Below are 19,970 nucleotides of genomic sequence, written 5' to 3' on the forward strand. Positions count from 1 at the left end.
ATTTGGTAATATACTAAATAAACACAAGGAGGAGCTGTCTTACTTCCTGTGCACAATATGCATGTTATGTAAAGATCAGATACATGTGCGTCTGTTATACAAAAACGTCTTAAATCTAGGACCATCCATACAAAGTCATGCAAAAAATATTAGACTCTACCAGGCTTTTAAACACTGAGAACTGGTGGTACCCTGTGCCTGTGTAATATGAACCAGGAGGGATTTAAAGTCACCCTCAGGCATCAAATCCAGGCAGTTAAATTACTTGCAGTTGCCCCTTTTCTCTCCTGGGTGTTATAACAGTTTAATTGTGATTAAGAACACTCTTAATTTTTAGCGACATGTTCATTCTCACTAGCCTACACTATACATAAGACAATGATAATGAGCACCATGCATAGCAACACAGTTATATTGTTGCAGTGTGTAATATTAATGCATTTTTGACACAAAGTCTTGGAGAAATTTCTCAAGGTATTTCTCGCAGAAAAACCACAGTTTTGCATAAAAAAAATAAACCCTGAATCTCATGTAATGTCTGTGAGGACTTACGATCAGCTCTAAATCGCATGTAAAGTTTGAAGCACATCGACATCACCACGTGGACATAAAAAGAGCATAGAAAATACAAAGGTCATACTTTTCATTGCTAACTGTAAATTGGGATGTTGGTTTATCTTAAAAAGCCGATTTACTACAATGCACTGCCAGACAAGTCCCACTTTCACATGACTTGCACCGTGTATAATCGCACATCGCAGTAGGGGCGCCATTCTTTCACAGTTATTATAATAGTTGTATTTTGATTAAGAACACCCAACACATGAAATCTAGATGAAAAGAAAAAATAACAATACTGATTCAATTATTTGCCCTGAAACCACATAAAATAAAACTATTACTTACTAGATACTTTGGTTTAAGTATCTGTTGAAAATATGCACCTTTTATGTCATTGAGTGTGGGCAGCCATTTTTCTGGTACTTAATTTGATTGGTTATTTAAATATTTGCCACTTTGTTGTCCTTCATTGTTGGAGAACTTATTAATGTTCACTTGTGAGATGGATTGCCAAAGAGATGGCCGATATCATTGTATGGGTATAAGTGATATGGTGCCCAGGAGCCTATGACGAGCGGCTTTTATGTTGCTCCTATGGGATCCCGATTGCCATGTTTATGGTGGGGATCATAGCTAATCCAATATTTTGTCAACTGGAGGGCAATTTGGGGGTTATATAAAGTCGTGGAGTATATACAGCTCTCCCTGAAGAATTTATGAAAACAAAACCAGCCGGAGTTTTAGGTTGCGATCAAACCCAATGCAGTGTGGCTGGCCTTGGAAGGTGCAATAACCCAGAAAGTAGACAAGAGCAATGCTTATCATACAAGCAATGGGATCTGGACCTATGCGAGCTGTTACCAAACACCATGTGGCACTGCTATGTAGAGGGCCAGGGAGGCCACAAAGCTTTAATTGCGCTATTGTCTCTATGCGCTTTTGTATTTGTAAGTGTATCATTTTATGTATCCTGATCTTTTTGGTTGTTACAAGAGATTTTTGGGGGATTTTTACATTGGGTACATGAAAGCCATTAGGATTAGGAATACAGAATAGGATGTTAGCTTTCATTGTGAGGGAAATTGTGTATATATATATATATCTTTATTTATACATTTCTTGATACTGTATGTATATGACAGAATTGCTATCACATGTATTTCTCCTGGAATAATCGCATTTTTCCCTTTGCCATTTGTTCTCTTGGTTTATTTTTTATTTCTTTTCTTCTCTTTTTGTTTTTTATGACTTTGTTTTTTTTTATTGAAGATGGGGTTAATGTGTGTTTAGTACCTAATAATGTTGGACCCTTTTTTGTCTGTAGGATGAGTTTGTTTTGCCGGATATAAACCAGTGATTATTGCTATATTATTTTATCTAAGATTAAGTCCCTCTTATGCGGAAAAAAATGAATCAGATATGGCAGGTTTGTACTATGATTAATCACTGAATAAATGGGTTCATAGGCACCTGATTTTTGCCATGCTATGCCTGGAGTGTATTTACTTATGTCGATGTATTGCAGTTAAGGAGCGGAGTTGGAAGCCACGTCTATTTTATCACAATGACTTGGCTGGTGAGATCTGCCCGGTCTATCTGCTCTGTTGTACTTGCATCTAAATGACATTGTTATATCCTACAAATTGAGCTATGTTGGATTCCTTATTATGAAGCTATGTTTTTATGTATCCTAATGTTTTTGGTTGTTACATTTTACACTATCGAAGTTTTATCATTGTTCCCAGCCTGTTCAAGAGGAATTTGAGAGAAATGCACATAATTGCATCATATTTAGGTGATATCAAAGTTAAAATCCTTGTACATTGTAAATTGATATTTCCCACATATGTTTTCCAATTTAAAGCCATGTGACTATATATAAAGTGTCGATCACCACTTTAAGAGATATATTAGGGCCTTCATCAGATCTCGCTATAATTCAGATTTTTCTTGTAATGTGTTTATAAGAATTCAGTTTTTTGTTGTTGATTGCATTAAAAAACAAAGATTACGCTCAGTAAGGGATATCTTCAGAAGCAACCTACGAAAGAATACAATTTTTATTTTTCACTTTATTACAAACTGTGCACACATTATCCTGTTGGCAGCAGATTTAATTTAAATTCGGTGCAAGGTCAAGCGTTTCTAACCATGTGAGAACCTCTTTTCGTGATAACAAAACTGCCAAAAAGAAGCAAGAGCTTAGTTTTCCATTAGTCTTTTTTTGTAGCAAACCAGCCTTTAGAACAGAGAAATATAGTTTCGGGAAAATCTTTGCAGTGAGGTGGCTGAGTGCAGTTGATTTGTGTGGCCATGCACAGATTTAGGAAGCCTACGAGAAATTAAAACAAATGTTAAGCACCGTAAAATAGAATTTTTGGTCACATCACAAAGTAGACATTTATATTCCTTCACAACCAAACCATTATGCCATGTGATACATCACAATCTAATGTGCCAGTAACTACCATGGAGGTATTGTATAAGGTTTTTTTTGTTGTTTTTTTTAGCATTGCATAAGATATAACGGATTGTATTTCTGAAAAGGTTTTTATATTTTATGAGCTGTATGCAAATAACCAAATAAATATAATTGTGTACTCTTTTTTTTTCTGTCAGTTTTTGGGCTCGACTGGGGAAACTGGAAAATATCCCACAATGCACCAAGGCCGATGGGCTGCATCATGACTTCATATCCCAACAGCCAACATTCGTACGTGAAGGAGAAATAAGGTGATGGGAAATCACCTGGTAGGTGACAGGAGGTGAGTGAAAGTGTGTGTTTGTGTAGGAGTATCAGAATGTCAGAGTATATGCTTTTATATTGATACATGTATTATATAACCATTTACATGTGTAAATGAGCAGAATTTGTAATAATATACACACAGGTAATATAATACCAATGCATTAATATACATTTATGCATTGATAAAACACTCAGAAATTGTAGAGATTAAAAATCCAGATGACATTACTCAGTTGATTAAAAGCTGTATAGTAACTTTGCTGTTATACAGTTTTCTTAGTATTGGCCAGACTGGGAACAAAAAGCAGCCCTGGAAAATAATTCTGTCACATTACAGAGGGAAATTTCCTGGTATCCTGGTTGGCCACTCTAGCCCTGCCCTGATGTCACACTCAACCCTATGACATTTTAAATAAAGAGCACTCATAGGACTAGAGGTGTACCTATGTTCATTTTAAAGAGCATAACATTGCTAGAAAATTTATGGATAGGAAGAAAATACATTCTAAAAGTTGGTCACTCCCCCACCTGTCAATCAATTTTTCGGCATAGACATGCATGCCATAGATTTATCTGATAGACAGAGAAGAAAAGAAACCTCTTACATTCGGTTCTCGATCTACTCAATGTTGCTTGTATCTGCTATTAAAGTATAGGAGCAAAGTGCTCCCAAGGAGGGCAAATCAAATCAGAGAGCCGGCAGACTAGAAGCGGGTGCTACATGGTGAGAAAAACAAGTAGCAAGAGAGGTGAGCGGACAACAGCTCACTTAGCCTTGCCTTTGGTGGGTCTCCGCTCAGATCTTGAGCTGGTTTTAGCTCATCTTGTTCCATTACAGAGAGACCATATCTGAAGCATATCAGACTGGTCCCACCCGTACGGGCAGTCCAGATCCGAATTGCCAGCAAGTTCCCTGTGCAGGAGAGATACAGCAACCCCAGACGATCGTTTTAACCTTGTAAGGTATCATCAGTGAGGTGTAGCTAATGTCCCACGAGGCACTGTAAGCAAGGGGTCCACGTCTGGATTGCCCTTTAAACTTAAGGAGAGAAAAACAAGTAGAAAGAGAGGCGAGAACGGATAACAACTCAATTAGCCTGCCCTTCAGTGGGTCCCCACTCAGATCTCATGCTGGTTTTAGCTCATCTTGTGCCATTACAGAGAGAACATATCTGAAGCATATCAGACTGGTCCCACCCATACAGGCAGTCCAGATCCAAAATGTCAGCAAGTTCCCTCTGCACAAGGGATACAGCAACCCCAGATGATAGTTTCAACCTTGTAAGGTATCATCAGTGAGGTACAGCCAATATCCCTCTAGGCACCGTGAGCAAGGGGTTCACGTTTGGATTGCCCTTTTGTCAGGATTACTGATTGATCCAGCACGTAGAATTGTGTCACACCTAGCACTAAAAGGTAACGTTTTAACCGGGCCTTATAATGGCCGGACTTAACGTACCAAAGAATATTCAGGATAATAGACATGGTCGGGGGGCACAGAATGGGACACAACGATAAGGGAAAGCCAGAAGTCAGGGATACCAGAATACAGGAAAGTCAAACAAAGCCAAAATCAAAAAAACAGAAATAAACGCTCAGGAACACACTCTCGAACAACCACTAGGGAAACCATGACAGGGCAATGAGGAAAAGTAAATTTGAGGTTAAATAAGTGCTTTACAGTTCTGATTGGCCGCGCGACCTCGTGAGAGGAACCCAGCAGAGCTGCTGGCAAGAGCTCCCTGGGTCCTCTCCTGCCTCCCTCCCTGCCTGTGAGGGAGGCACATAGTGCGGGCCGCGGGGATTAGGATGTGCCCAGGCACACCCGGCACCCGGCACAACCCGTGCTCACGCCTATGATTGGAATGCATAGTATTTAGCCACACTTGATTCTGCACATTTATGTTTATTGGAACGTTATTTCACTTCAATATGGTTTAGCTCTATTCATCAGTGCAACTCCAAATATTTTGGTTCCGAGACAGAACATTTTTCTTATTAAACCAATAAGTGAACCTTCTGTCTCAGACTTGTTAGGTGGCAAAGGATAACTCCCACCCTATATTTATTTACTATCCCTTACAAATTCTAATACAGAATAAAATAATACCTCCAACCGCAGATTTTCAGGAAACTCAGGGCTAACAATGAAATATTGCTAAAATAAGGCCTAGAGCTTTTCAGCAGTCGACTCGGGGCTTTAATACAAGAGACCCCCAGCAATACCCGTTTCTGTCTTTTCAACATGTTTGGTTCTTTCTGAAGCATATATGGGTTTGATTTACTACAGAATTTGTGACACTAAATCCAGGTCCATTTAACAGCACACGTACAGGATTATCTATTTTAGTAAATGGTTGGTAATTCAGTCAAAATGGCTTAATTAGAAAGGTTTTCCAAGTCAGACATCTTTCCGGCTGTTGAGGGCTCAAGGGAGTTATTGAGGGCTCAAATTTGCGATATCCTGTTAAATTTACTAAACCATACATAGTTTAGTGGATAACCTTTATCTAGTCTAGTTGATACAGTTTCACAGTCAGTTATGGCCAAGAATCTCTGCAAAGCCTACTGGGAAAGGAAGAAGCAATATTTTCTTTAGGAAGACTACCTCAATATGACATGCTAACACAGCTGATCTCTATGATTCTTCCTCTTCTTCTTCTTCTTCTTCCTCCTCAGCTCCTTCCTCTTCATTTTCTGCTTCTACTTCCTCCTGCCGAAGAGAGAGAGAGATACAATTGGTGGAGAATGTGGAACACACAGTCAACCATGGCAGAGAGTATGGAATCAGAGTAGATTGTGAAGTTGTGGCCTGTTCGATATAATAATAATGTATTCATAAAGCATCAAAATATTTAACAATTGCAATAAATAAATAATATGACCAATAATTGAAGACTACTTGTACTAATAATGTAATTAGTATATTGCAATAAATCAAACAGAAATATATGAAGTTAAGAAAATATGTCTATTCAAAGGGAACCTATAGACACGTAAATAAAAGTTTTTGGGGGATTATATCTTTCCTTCTGTCCATTTGTCCACGTCCTTTGCTATCAATTTTTTTTTTTTTAAGAATGATTACTTATCTCATTCCCAGCGCCAGGAATTTTCCACTGCAGATGCCTTCGAAGACGTCAGCTTGTGTGGCCAAATGCAGTGCTCATCCAATCAAAAGCTGCCATCACAACATTTGATTCCAGTACTGAATCTCACTCAGTTCTGAAGAAGGAAGCACCTCTAGTGGCTGTCAGCCACCTACCACTCCCACCACTAATCCTCACAAAGCCACCTACCACCCCAAGCCATTCCCATTTAAATAGCCACCTACCATCCTCCAAACAATCTAATACACAAAGCCAACAAAGCTGAGCAAAGTGTAAGAATAGTGAGTTTGTTACTACATCCGACATGCAATTTTGATCATCTAGCATGGAAACCAGGTGTTACTTAGTGTTTAGCGTTTCCCATTAATCTCTAAGGGAGACATTTCAGCAGCCACTGATTGCTACGTTTGAATGGTAAATTTTACAGCATAGAAACGTCTGGTAATTTCTAATGATAGCAACAGACATTTTAGCTATTATTGACCTAATGGGAAATGATTGCATCAAGCATAAAAATGAACCCTTAATTTTTTTTTTAATCCGGTCTACATTATTAGTGCTGTCACTTCCCTTTCCTACAGTGCTGAGAACATTTTAGCTATTGATAACATATTTTATACAATTTATATTTTGCAAGTTATAATTCAGACGCAGTACAAGGTATAACATGTAACATATTTAAGCACATTTTTCTAGACACGTTCTGCTCCTTTCTTCGATGAATGGGAATGTTTGGTGAAAGACCAGAGGAGTCAGGAGATTAAAACATAACAAATAGTTTGACCTCTTTAACCTCTTACAGTAGATTGACAAATAAAAGGTTTGGAGGGTTTTTTTTTTGCATAGTTTTTTTTTAAAGAAAAGCTTTTACCAAATTCTTAAATTAGCTGCCAACCTTATATTGGTCATATTTGTCCAATTAATGCTTTAAGATAAACTTTTAGATTTATTTTATTCACTAAAATGTAAAAGGTTTATCGACAAACATTGTTTTTTATCCTGTGACATTTCTAAAGCAGGAAATAAAAAAAAAACGTGTTAGTTTGCTCTATAGTATGTGAGTTTTCTGAGTATTGTAAGCACTTAGTCACCATTCACCGTAACAATTTCTTTCTATTTTGTCCTTAAATTGGCTTAGGCTTAACATGTAAGACAAAACACTATGTACATATTACAAAAGAAGATGCATGTTTTTTCTGTTTAATTATTTCTTTGCTGGTATATTTTCAGTTTTTATTTTTGTTTTGGTGGCTATATCATTACCAAATTATTTTAATCTGAGAAACTATTAATATTTGAAATGTTTTAACTTTGAACTCATTAAATTAATGAATAGCAGCATTAAAACAGAAGCAGAAATATAAATTTGTTGCATGCAAATGCAACTATTTATTATAAATGTGCCATATTTTTCTAAATGCAGTTTCCCCAAAATGTCATCACAATGAAAAAATAATATGCATATGTAGGTATAATACCCACAAAGTAAGTACAGTCGCCTGGATAAAATGTGGCATCTGTATTATACAGTACATTTTCAGCCAGCAAAGAAACAGTAAAATGATCTCATTGCTTTGCAACAGAAAACTAAATTGCAAAGATTGCAAAATAAATGATATCTAAGACTAAAAAAAGATTTGGGGAATGGAAAGGTTAGTAGGACAGTACTGGTCCTTAGCCTGACCAGGATTAATGCTATGCCCATAGTAAAGTGAAAAATAAGCTACCTTCAGACAGATAAAATAATAACACGCCAAAGTCAAAGGCAACGGTATTTAGAATAAATGTATAACAAAGCCAAGTCAAATGAACCAGAAAACAGCTTGAACTACAGACACGTCAAACATCATAAGGCAAAATGATAAATCATATTTTATACAGGCGATAATTCTAATAGAGTATTCATGATGGGGTTTATATAACCAACTGAATGGTTACTAAATGCCAACTCGGCTGTTCCAGTGCATTTGAATATAAATATTCACCAAAGATTGGATGTGGCAGCTTCATGCAAGTGACCTTGTCAGTACTGCTGTCTGTGGCGAGTTAGCTCTGGAGAGTCAACTGAGTACAGTGGATATAACAGAAATATAGCCATGTCCAAATGTCGATGATCTGTAAAAGGTTTAAACTACTGATATAATCAAAGATGTACTGAACTCCAGACTCTATGACTTGATCCATCTGGTGACCTTGTTATTTAAAGGGACATTGTCTTACACTGAATCAGGGCAGCCATTTTGAAGGAGGCAGGAACAATATACAGGTAAGTAAAACATTTTTAACATATACATTTGTTATTAATTGAACATAGGGGGGGCGTGGCCTGGACGCAGAGCTGAGCGGACGCAGGACGAAGCTGCTCCCGCTCCAATTGCTGAATCAGTCGGAAAAATGCCACAAAACGACTGCAAAACCCGACAAATGGGACACCAACAGAGAGCTGCTGACAAGGGCTACGCATTGGTGCCAAACACCAGGCACCGACGACAGAACACCCGGCAAAGCAACCTGAGGCCTACAAGCATGGCCAGCGTGGGGGAGGCAGCCGCTCCTCCGTTGCCGGCGACGGCTTACAGACAGAGCCTAGGCCCACGTTCCCCCCCCTATGGACCGGCGGGGGTTATCCCGGTCCCAGCTACCCAATACCTGCTGCCAAGCGACGAAGAGGTAACCCGAAAACGACGGCCACTCTGTGCAGCTGCAGACAAGATGGTGGACTCCACATGGTCTCCCTCCACATGGGACCTAATGGAGCCGCTGGAGGTCCGCCTTGATAAGCTATTCACAGCCTTTTGGCTGAAGCTCGAAAGCAAACCACGAAACGTGAATTCGCCACCTGACCCACCGCACCCTCCCCGCTACGCACCAAGCTTGATCAGTCAGAAGGCCTATGAGACGCCCTCCGACAAGAGGCGGAGGAGACGTGTGAAACCCAAAACACATTTAAGACCGCTTCACTCAGGCAGCGGAGTCTCTACCAGGCCCAAAGAAGCGCCTCAAGGCCCAAAGCTCTACCTACAACGACAGGGGTGCGGTTCTGGGGGCCGCCCACAATGCCCTCCCAGGCTGAAGACCACATGGAGTCAGACTCCATGGCACGACCACACTGTCGGAGGCTCACCTGCCGCTGGCGGCGGCAGAACATCCGAGCCCCACATGGCGCCAGAAATAGGGAAGACCCGGCCTCTTCGAGCAACCGAGTCAGTGGATCACAGGTGACGGCCTTCACGGGAGCCTGGGGCTGGCAGACGGCTACCACAGGTCCGCACCAAGTCACACCTCTATGGAACTTATAAATTGCCGGGGCCATTTTCCCCACCTCTCAGACGTGCACTGCGGCTCTACCCAGCAACGGCATAGGCTAACCTAGCCCCACACACGGACAGTTTCGCTACCACCACGCTTGGCTAGGAACTGTTTAGTCGTTAATGGTGTTACCATTTTCTCTTACCTTAATCTGTAGAGCATAATATCTTGAGAGGCTACTATAGTTAAGCACAGTCAGTCATATTTAAGCATGTTATATGTTTTTCCAGTTCTACAATTTCATTAATGAACACACATAATTTACCGTATGATAGGCTTTACCTGCTTTCAGGCCGCATACTAATTCTCATGCAAATACTATATGATGATGATAAAGCTATTGTTATACACAAATGCTGAAGGCAGATGTTATATGCAATGGTAGGAATTCCATCTACTTTAGTGACTAAATAATTTTTACAGTTTTATGATTTAATCGGCGACCACACGTAGTTTACCTTATGTTTTGCTTTACCTGCTCTCAGGCTGCATACTAGTTCTCTTGCAAATACTATGCGAAGTTGATAAGGCTACTGTTTTAAGCAAATGTTAAGAGCAGATCTTATATGCTATTGTAGGAGTTTCATCTACTTCAATGACTCCAGCGATGACCCGGTTAGCATGTACCTAGTCTTGTTGATCTAACTACCTACCTTACTTAATCTAGCGACGTCACGCACAAATTGTTATCTACTGCGTACCTAAGTTATTGTATAATCTAAGGTTACTTTCCTATAGTCTATCAGAATAGGCTCAGCCACTAGCTACAACGCGCTTTAGATTCGCTACAAGTTAACTTAACTAAAAAATTAGGCATTGTCACTCAGGAAATGTAATTCTCTGAAAATATTGATGTACTAATCCTTTATTGTAAACTGTTTTTGCATTTCCCTCCCCTTTTTTTCTGTACCCCATCTTGTATGCTTCAATAAAAGAAAGATTGAAAATGAAATTAATTGAACATAGACCTGACGATAACTTTGTCAACTATATGTGTCAGCGTGATGATCTCGGTAATGTTCTAACTATTGTTGCAAAATAAATTTAAAAATGTAGTAAAATAATGTGTTTAGTGTAATAACTCTCCTGTGTCATCTTTGTTATTTCTTATGATACTTTTAGCATTACAATAGAAATAGAAATGAATGAAGAGGCCAACGGAACTATATTATCTGCACCTGTGCCACAGCAGGATTATCGGATTTCAATGTGAAACATTTTCACAGCATACTGTTACTATGCAGCATGCATGGTTTGTATTTGGATTCCACCTGTTAGTAATGTTGGATTGTAGTTAGTAAACTGCTTACAGGAAAGAAGATTAGGAACCATGAGAATGCAAAGCAGTAATAAGAAAAAGATAATTTATTAAATCTAAGGGAACTGTAGTCGTGGAACCAGACACCAATGTATTTAATGATCTGAGGAGAATAGTGATGTCCCGAACAGTTCGCCGGAAACCATTCGCCAGCGAACACAGCGTGTTCGCGGTCGCGAACACGTGCAATGTTCGGTCCGCCCCTATTCGTCATGGAAGTGGGAGGGTCTGGGAGGGAGGGTCTGCTGCTGATTGGCTGGAATGTGTCTGCTGACTGTGAGGTACAGGGTCAAAGTTTACTCAATGAGACGAATAGGGGGCGGACCGAACATCGCGCGTGTTCGCGACCGCGAACACGCTATGTTCGCTGGCGAATGGTCCTGGCGAACTGTTCGGGACATCACTAGAGGAGAACATTGTCCAGATTTTTACTGAATTATCTTAGCCAAACCAACAAGTAAACGTCATATATTGCATTCTGTGTATGTAAATCAAACCTCCTAATTACCTGCTTTTCTTCCGCTGATTCAACTACAGCGTCTTCTTGGGTTCCATCACTTACAGGAGAGCTTTCGGTTTTCTAGTAGCCGAAGAGAAAATCATATTGTTCGGTCAGTAAAGTATATTTTACATGCAGAGTGTATAAAACATGCAGGCATATACAGGGTCAATGTTGCGCGTCACGCAATCACATGATAGCCATCACCTTTAATTTGATAACAGGAGATAATAAATAAAGTTATAGTAAATATTAAATGAGAGAGAAAGTTCTTATTAGTGGAACACGGGTTTCTTGAAAATGGTTTAACCCCGAAGTTGCTTCCAGCGCTGGTCTCAGCCCCTCCCTTGGTGGCTTCTGACTTCTGTAATTTCACTTACTGGAAGCGCAAAGTTCCGTTAGGCAGAGGCGCCACCGATTGGCTCCCTATTCACAAAACTGGCTTGAGAAAGGTACTCCACTCTTCCTGTAAGTGAAATTTCAGAAGCCGGAAGCCGCCAGGGGGAGCTGAGAAAGGTGCTGGAGGAAACTTTGTAGTTAAACTATTCTAAAACGGTTTAGCCATGGAAGGTAAAATTGCATCCAGGGGCCTCGGAGCATCATAACAACGTTATTTAGACAAATCTGTTTGGGTGCCTGGCATGTTCCTTTAAATTAAGTAGTGCGTTCTATTTTGTTACTCAATCATTAAAGATCAGATTATTAGGACAGCATAGACCCTTAATATACCTATGGCATTCATATTAGTAATAAATATTATGTAGCATATGAGTAAATGTATTAAGATAATATTGTATCAGGGTAGCAATGTTTCCACGAACCAATAACATCGTAGCTATTCCCTAAACATCAATAAGCTGTTAGTTGAGAACAAAATTGCAAAATTTAGGCCAGAATAGATTTTGGGGGGAAATATTGAATTTGGCAGTATAGGATATTTTTTTTTTCTAATTTTCCAATTTTGACCTAAATTTTAAAAGTAGTTTTTAACCAGCTTCCAGATAAGTGATTGGACTCCTGGTACATCCCAAGCAGTGTCTGATATCACCGGGGTGGAATAAAGTTAAAAGTAAAATACCAATAGGCTCATGTCTAATCACACAATCTATATCTCTTCTTGCAAAGTATGCTAATACAAAATTCTATCTAAAACTTTGTTTTTAAATAATTGGGTTGAAAAAAAATGAGGAAAGCCATGGGAGTGAGAATTTACTTTTAATTAAGTAACAAGACGTCTTGCTAGTGTCAGAATGACACATGTAAACAGCATTAAATGTGCACAGCTGTTCATAGCTCCATATAAATAATTAGCTCATGTATGTAACCCAATACTGACAATGCTACTTCTGTCGCAGGTTCTAGAACCCGGTTGTAAGTTTTTTACCCTGCGGTGGACATCTCATAGACAGATGGAAACTTACTGAACAGACTCAACTCAAAGTAGCTTTTACAAGCCTTGCAGATTATTTTAAATAGAAATAACTTTTTTAATTTTACATTTAATTACCATTATTCATCAGATTATACCTGGATTTTTTTTCCATAAAAGCCCCCAACATTTTTATTTTAAGTATTAGAATGTGCTCAGTGATGCAAGGAACATAATAAACTGTAAGTAAAATGTTTTCTGTTTATAGACAGAGTGCCACGTAGAATAAAATAATTGCAATACAAATGGAATGAAGGTCTAATTGGGTCAGTGTTGGTAACAGACATTCCCCACTAGAACACACTGTAAAAGCATGCCAAACTGACTGTCACTCGTTTCTTTAATTTATTATTTCAAGACTTCATTTACTACCAGGGGTGGCGCTATAACAACCAAAACTACTACCACTTCTTGTTAATGGGACATGCGTTTTTAAAGAAACATACAAACAGAAATAAACCAAGGAAAAACTTTAAAACATATGTAATGAACATTTGTAGATTTACTATAAACTTAGCCAGATTGCATTATTGGGCACACATGTCTTTCGTCAGCCCTCCCTCCCCCACACCGTTCTCAGGTTCAGACCAGTTCACTAATTTGACACTAGAGCCTGCCTTACATGATCACACTGATCAGACTATCTTTCTTTCCCCCTGTCAGGATGTTGCAAGGTGAAGGGATCTTCCAACTGCACATGTGTAAATCTGTCAGGCATGCCCAATGCACTATTTCAGCATTCCTAGGGATAGGACACTGATTGGTTAGATCAGTGCCCCTCCCGGAGTGAGTGATGAAAACATAACAAAGAAGAAGGGGGTAAATATGAAGAAAAAAATATCATATTTACCTTCTTTTTTCAGCTTGCAGAGTGAGACAACTGTCTCATTCAAAGTTAAAGTTTTGGAACAAGACAGCTGTCTCAAAGTGATGCATGTCCCTTTAAAATGCATTTTAGGGTGTTCCAATTTTTAAAGATCTCTGAACTCCTCACATCTACAGAATACATTTCATTGTTTATCAGCAATATACAGACAGAGACAGACAGAAATCTAGACAGACAAACAGACAGATGATAATAGCAAATATTTAGTTAGCACTTTTAAAATTTATGATTATCTTTAAAATATTACTGAATATAATTTTGTTGCTATAAATAAATTGTATTAAATTGAGAGGAGAACCTGTGACCAATGAGAATTTATTCAAGTTAGAATGATAACATCAGACACACTAACCAATTTATCCAAGAGTTAATTGCTAGGAATTTAGAGTTATTTCAAAAGAAATTCTACATTTTAGGATTCGATAGTTGAACCAAAAACATAGCTCATTTGGAGAATGTTTTTCCCAATTTGGTTATTTTGGTATAACATTTGAAATTCAGTTTGAAACCCTGAAAATTCACACTTCAGGTAACAAACAGCATGTAATAAAGGAATGCATTTCCACTAATTTACAATATTCCCGTGTTTTCCTCAACAATGACACAACATTCTAATACAATACCAAACATTTCTAAATTATTATTATTATTATTATTATTATTATTATTAAACCCTTCACAATAAGATGTCGGGCAAATCCCTTTATAGCAAGACAGTTTTGGAGAAATATGAAGAGGTTAATTACACTCTAAGACCTCAATTTAATATTGTTGGATAAAGCTTTTCAAATAATTTTATATTTTTTGGGTAACAAATTCAAATATTTTTTTAACTATATATATATATATAAATAATATATCAAATATATCAAACAAATACTGCATTTTTTTATATGGAAATGTTTTATGAAATATTACATAATTTTAAAAATGTATCCAAAAATATTAACTTGAAGCCTCTCTTGGTGTTAAATGCCTTGAGTCATTTAACCCCTTAAGGACGCATGACATGTGTGACATGTCATGATTCCCTTTTATTCCAGAAGTTTGGTCCTTAAGGGGTTAAACCAGAAACACACTCACCATCTTATTAATGTAGATTAATGTCACGCAGTGATTGCCTCATAGTCAAACCAATCTATTAGGCTGTATACCAGATATACACTGGACTACACTCACTAAACATTAATCCCTGCACTACCTTAACACTAACACTAACCATTAACCACTGCGCTACCTTAACACTAACACTAACCATTAACCACTGTTCTACCTTAACACTAACCATTAACCACTGCACTACCTTAACACTAACACTAACCATTAACCACTGTTCTACCTTAACACTAACCATTAACCACTGCACTACCTTAACACTAAAACTAACCATTAACCACTGCACTACCTTAACACCAGACTACACTTACCATTAACCACTGCGCTAGCTTAACACTAACACTAACCATTAACCACTGCGCTACCTTAACACTAACAATTAACCACTGCACTACCTTAACACTAACCATTAACCACTGCACTACCTTAACACCAGACTACACTAACCATTAACCACTGCGCTACCTTAACACTAAAACTAACCATTAACCACTGCGCTACCTTAACACCAGACTACACTTACCATTAACCACTGTGCTACCTTAACACTAACACTAACCATTAACCACTGTTCTACCTTAACACTAACCATTAACCACTGCACTACCTTAACACTAAAACTAACCATTAACCACTGCACTACCTTAACACCAGACTACACTTACCATTAACCACTGCGCTACCTTAACACTAACACTAACCATTAACCACTGCGCTACCTTAACAGTAACACTAACAATTAACCACTGCACTACCTTAACACTAACCATTAACCACTGCACTACCTTAACACCAGACTACACTAACCATTAACCACTGCGCTACCTTAACACTAAAACTAACCATTAACCACTGCGCTACCTTAACACCAGACTACACTTACCATTAACCACTGCGCTACCTTAACACTAACACTAACCATTAACCACTGTGCTACCTTAACACTAACACTAACAATTAACCACTGCACTACCTTAACACCAGACTACACTAACCATTAACCACTGTGCTACCTTAACACTAACACTAACAATTAACCACTGCACTACCTTAACACCAGACTAGACTAACCATTAACCACTGCACTACCTTAACACTAACACTAACCATTAACCACTGCACTACCTTAACACCAGACTAGACTAACCATTAACCACTGCGCTACTTTAACACTAACACTAACCATTAACCACTGCGCTACCTTAACACCAGACTAGACTAACCATTAACCACTGCGCTACCTTAACACTAACACTAACCATTAACCACTGCACTACTTTAACACTAACACTAACCATTAACCACTGCGCTACCTTAACACCAGACTACACTAAACATTAACCCCTGCGCTGCCGTAATACTGAACAATAAACTATACACTACTTTAACACTTACTCTAACACTAACCCTAACCTAAGAATATCATTTAATATATAAGATAACATGATTATGGATGTACAACAACCGCAAAGCGTGTATTAGGGAAAAATAATGCCATCTCAGAGTTCTAGAGATATTTATAAAATCAGGTTTAAATCATATATAAGCCACTTTCAGTTTCATGGTTTACTATTGTCTCCAGGATTCCCCCTTATTTTCTCATAATACACAGCTCACCGTAATGTATCCTCTATTGTACACCTGGGAGTATTACACTTCTCTTTTCATTTTTCTCATCACTTGCAAATACTTTATGTACTTTAAAACTTTTAAAAAAACCTACTTTGTACAATCAAAAATAACATTAAAATGAATGATTCTTTAGAAATATGATAATTTATAGAGGTCTTACTTGTAAAGAGGCCTCTGTAGTGTACCGGCCCTTCTATACAAAGGTATAAATCAATCTGACGTTTCAGAACCGGGTTCTCCAAATTGTGGCCCTCCAGATGTTGCTGAACTACACCTCTCATGGTTCTCTGGCTATCTACTTCATTCAAAGAATAATGGGAGTTGTAGTTCAGCAAGATCTGGAGGGACAACGTTTGGAGAACCCGCCTTTAGAATATCGGTTTTGTCCACTAGGTAGCGCTACTCGACACCGGTTGTCTTGCGAAGCCCTTGTTTTTGATTTTTTTCATTTGAAACCATAATATTTTAACATGTAGACTGCAAGAGTATTTTTTCAATTCTTTCTTAACTTCTTCAGTGCTGAAGAGATCACGAAAATGTACTTGAACAAATATATGTTTTATTTATCTTGATAGAGGTGGGTATTAATCTTCGGTGAGTAGTACACAAGCGCTTAGTTAATGCCACTTAAATGTTATGTTAATTAATGTAGGTTAAATAATTAAAAATAAGTATTTTACATGACTTTCTTCTGGAACTTCACCATTTTGGAGGTCAGACGGTATCTCCTTTTCCTGCATTAAATAGAGTTGAGAAGAACCACTTAATAGTAAATCATCACAGTTACGTAAATTGTAGCCTCAGCAAAAAAATCTTAAATCACATGATTCTGGCTGAGCCTGAAAGAGAAGATAAAGTTAATATGGATCCAATTTGTTTTCTATATGTGACTTGGTGTTCCCTAAAGTGTAAAATGTCAGGAGTTCAGAATTAAATCAAAGTGAATTTAAACTTTGTCGTCAAATTACCAAAACTGAAAACATAGGTGACTTAGTGAATTTTCTAACTTGTTTGTTTTGGCCTCATGTTTGAAATTTACTTTATATTCTCTGTAAATTCCTGTCGATTCACATTTTTGATATTTATTACTGTTTGAAGTTTTTGCTACATCTAAAATTGTGGAGAATTGACAAAGAATTTAAAGAAATTGCGTGCACTTGACTCCCAATGCTTTCCTATTGGAATGATTGGCTGAGATAATCGATCTTGATGATCTTAACCAAAAAGGTGGAATAGCACACCAAAAAACAGCACTGTGAGGGAGAAAAGATAAATAACAGTACTTTTATTCTCAATGCAAGTGGGGGGGGGGGTCATCTAAACGGCCACCAGAACGCTATAGTGTTAGGAAAACACATTTGTATTCATAATACTAAAGTGCTTCTTTATCTTAGTTATTTTGGTTTTAAATTCATAATTGACTTGTCAGTTCATTACAAATCCTGTAAAAAAAAAAAATGTAATTCCAATGATGACAAGCTCCTCAAAGTTGATCATTATTCTATTAGGTCCACGTTTGTCATAGAGGCTGTGTTGGCCACTCTGTGTGACATGGTTTCCTTTATGTAATTCTGCTGAATTAGCCCCACAATTTCAGTCACAGCACGTAGGTAAGACAGGAGTTGTCATCATTTTCCTAGCCTGATTGTTTTCGTCTCAAGCCAGATTAGCAGGTACCTTAATGTTTTCGTGTTGTAGCAGACAAAAATCGGAGAAGCAAGTGCAAAATTTTCCTAACTTGTAGAGCATCATGGGTTATCAGACATGGCAGATCTTGTCTCTACCCTTTTTATATGTAAAAACCACAAAAAGAACACTTCTGAATTACTACAGATTTGGGACCTGCCATGTACCTCAAAGTTATAATATGGTGCCTTTTTAAAACATTGTACATAAAAATACATTGTCAGAAAAAAATAAGGTTATTGACTAAAAAAAAAACAAAAAAACAGAAATTGATCTAATGCACTTGAAAACAATACCTATTCGTTTAATCGATGGTAATGGAAAGAAGAAAGATCACATATCACATGATTGGCATTTACCATTTTCACAGACACCAGAATACATCATGGCCATAGGGTCTTATTATAGGCACTAACAAGGTGTTATAAATGTTGAAATTGCTTTGTGGGTTTAAGTGTAATTCTACATGGTGTGTGATTATATTTACGCTCGATAGCATGTGTTTTCATATCATGAGAACCCCATTTTATTGCACAGGAGTTTGAAAATGAGTCTACCTAGATTAAACACTTGGAGCCAGATCATTGCCAGGAGAGCCAATCCTATTTCAGATTCTACCTCAAACCTACTTAATTTTCCCCTATTCAACCAATAGCCCCATTTCAATTCTTTTCTCCTTTTTCCTTTTCAACTTCACCGTGCAAGTCTCATTACAGCGTTCCCTCTCCCGTTCCAATTTAAATTTCACTCTCCCACCTTTTCTGGTCATTTTTAATCTTACGTATTTTTTTTTCAATTAACTTTCAGTTAAGGTCTCTCATCCAGTTTAACATTCAATTAAAGAGTTCCCTTTCCAACTCCATCCAACTGCATCCCACATTCTTCTTTTATCTGTGACTGCAGAGGCACAATGAACATTAATAGCTGTTCTTCATAGGGGTTTTATCAGTATGATAGGCATTGGCTTCAACTTGTTTCAAACTTCCCTTTTGCAATACCTGTGTTAGAACCCATTCCTGTGCGTTGACTCATATTGAGACATTTTATCAGACATGGGTGTAATTACAAAGAATACACAAATACATTATCTATAAATCTAACATGTTTAATTATTTTCTTTAAAATAGTAAATAAATAAATAAATGATAGACCTGGAAACATGTTTAAATGTAAATGTTTTAATGAGATATAATTTATGTAATAGGGTATGAAATCCAAATATATTATCTGCACCTCACTGCAGTCATAATATAATAAAGCAAAGGATATTCATATACTGTGAACGTATCTCGATACACTATGTTGGCAGAGAACTCTGGGAATTGTATTCTAAAAATAGCATGAAGGACCGAAGCAATGGATATCTTTGCTCTGCTGGGGAAATTTTTGTATAACCCATGTCTTGCAACATACTGTACATATTACGTCAGCTGGAGGAATGAGCTGAAAAACCAGGACGGCTTGGTGCCAACTGGCATCACTTGTGGTATTAGATATTAAACTCACAGCAGGGACAAAGCACCACTGATAAGTCCAGTAACTGAGGTCCACAATCCCATCTCACTGGGAATCGAAGGCAAGGAATTTACAGACAACCACGGCAAGATTAGAGAAGTTAAAGGAATTTCATAGTAAGTTTACACATGATTTTTGGAAAAGAAGCCTTAAATGGTAG

General features: G+C 37.9%; 1 protein-coding gene across 2 annotated transcripts in view; it reads right to left on the reverse strand.

Moving 5' to 3' along the window:
* Window positions 1-2,603: 2,603 nt before the first annotated feature.
* SH3BGR (SH3 domain binding glutamate rich protein) overlaps window positions 2,604-19,970 on the reverse strand; it is a 53,234-nt gene continuing 35,867 nt past the window's right edge. Inside the window, exons 4-7 of one of the 2 annotated variants that reach the window (XM_063447203.1) lie at window positions 17,290-17,343; window positions 11,556-11,627; window positions 5,919-6,023; window positions 2,604-2,893 (exon numbers count right to left, since the gene is read on the reverse strand). In XM_063447203.1, the coding sequence (XP_063303273.1) occupies window positions 5,949-6,023; window positions 11,556-11,627; window positions 17,290-17,343 (201 nt within the window). In that variant the 3' untranslated portion in view covers window positions 2,604-2,893; window positions 5,919-5,948. The remainder of the gene's footprint in view (window positions 2,894-5,918; window positions 6,024-11,555; window positions 11,628-17,289; window positions 17,344-19,970) is intronic. The other variant, XM_063447211.1, reaches the window with a different exon arrangement.

The sequence above is a fragment of the Pelobates fuscus genome, chromosome 1 (assembly GCF_036172605.1).
Source record: "Pelobates fuscus isolate aPelFus1 chromosome 1, aPelFus1.pri, whole genome shotgun sequence".
In the NCBI taxonomy this organism is placed as follows: Eukaryota; Metazoa; Chordata; class Amphibia; order Anura; family Pelobatidae; genus Pelobates; species Pelobates fuscus.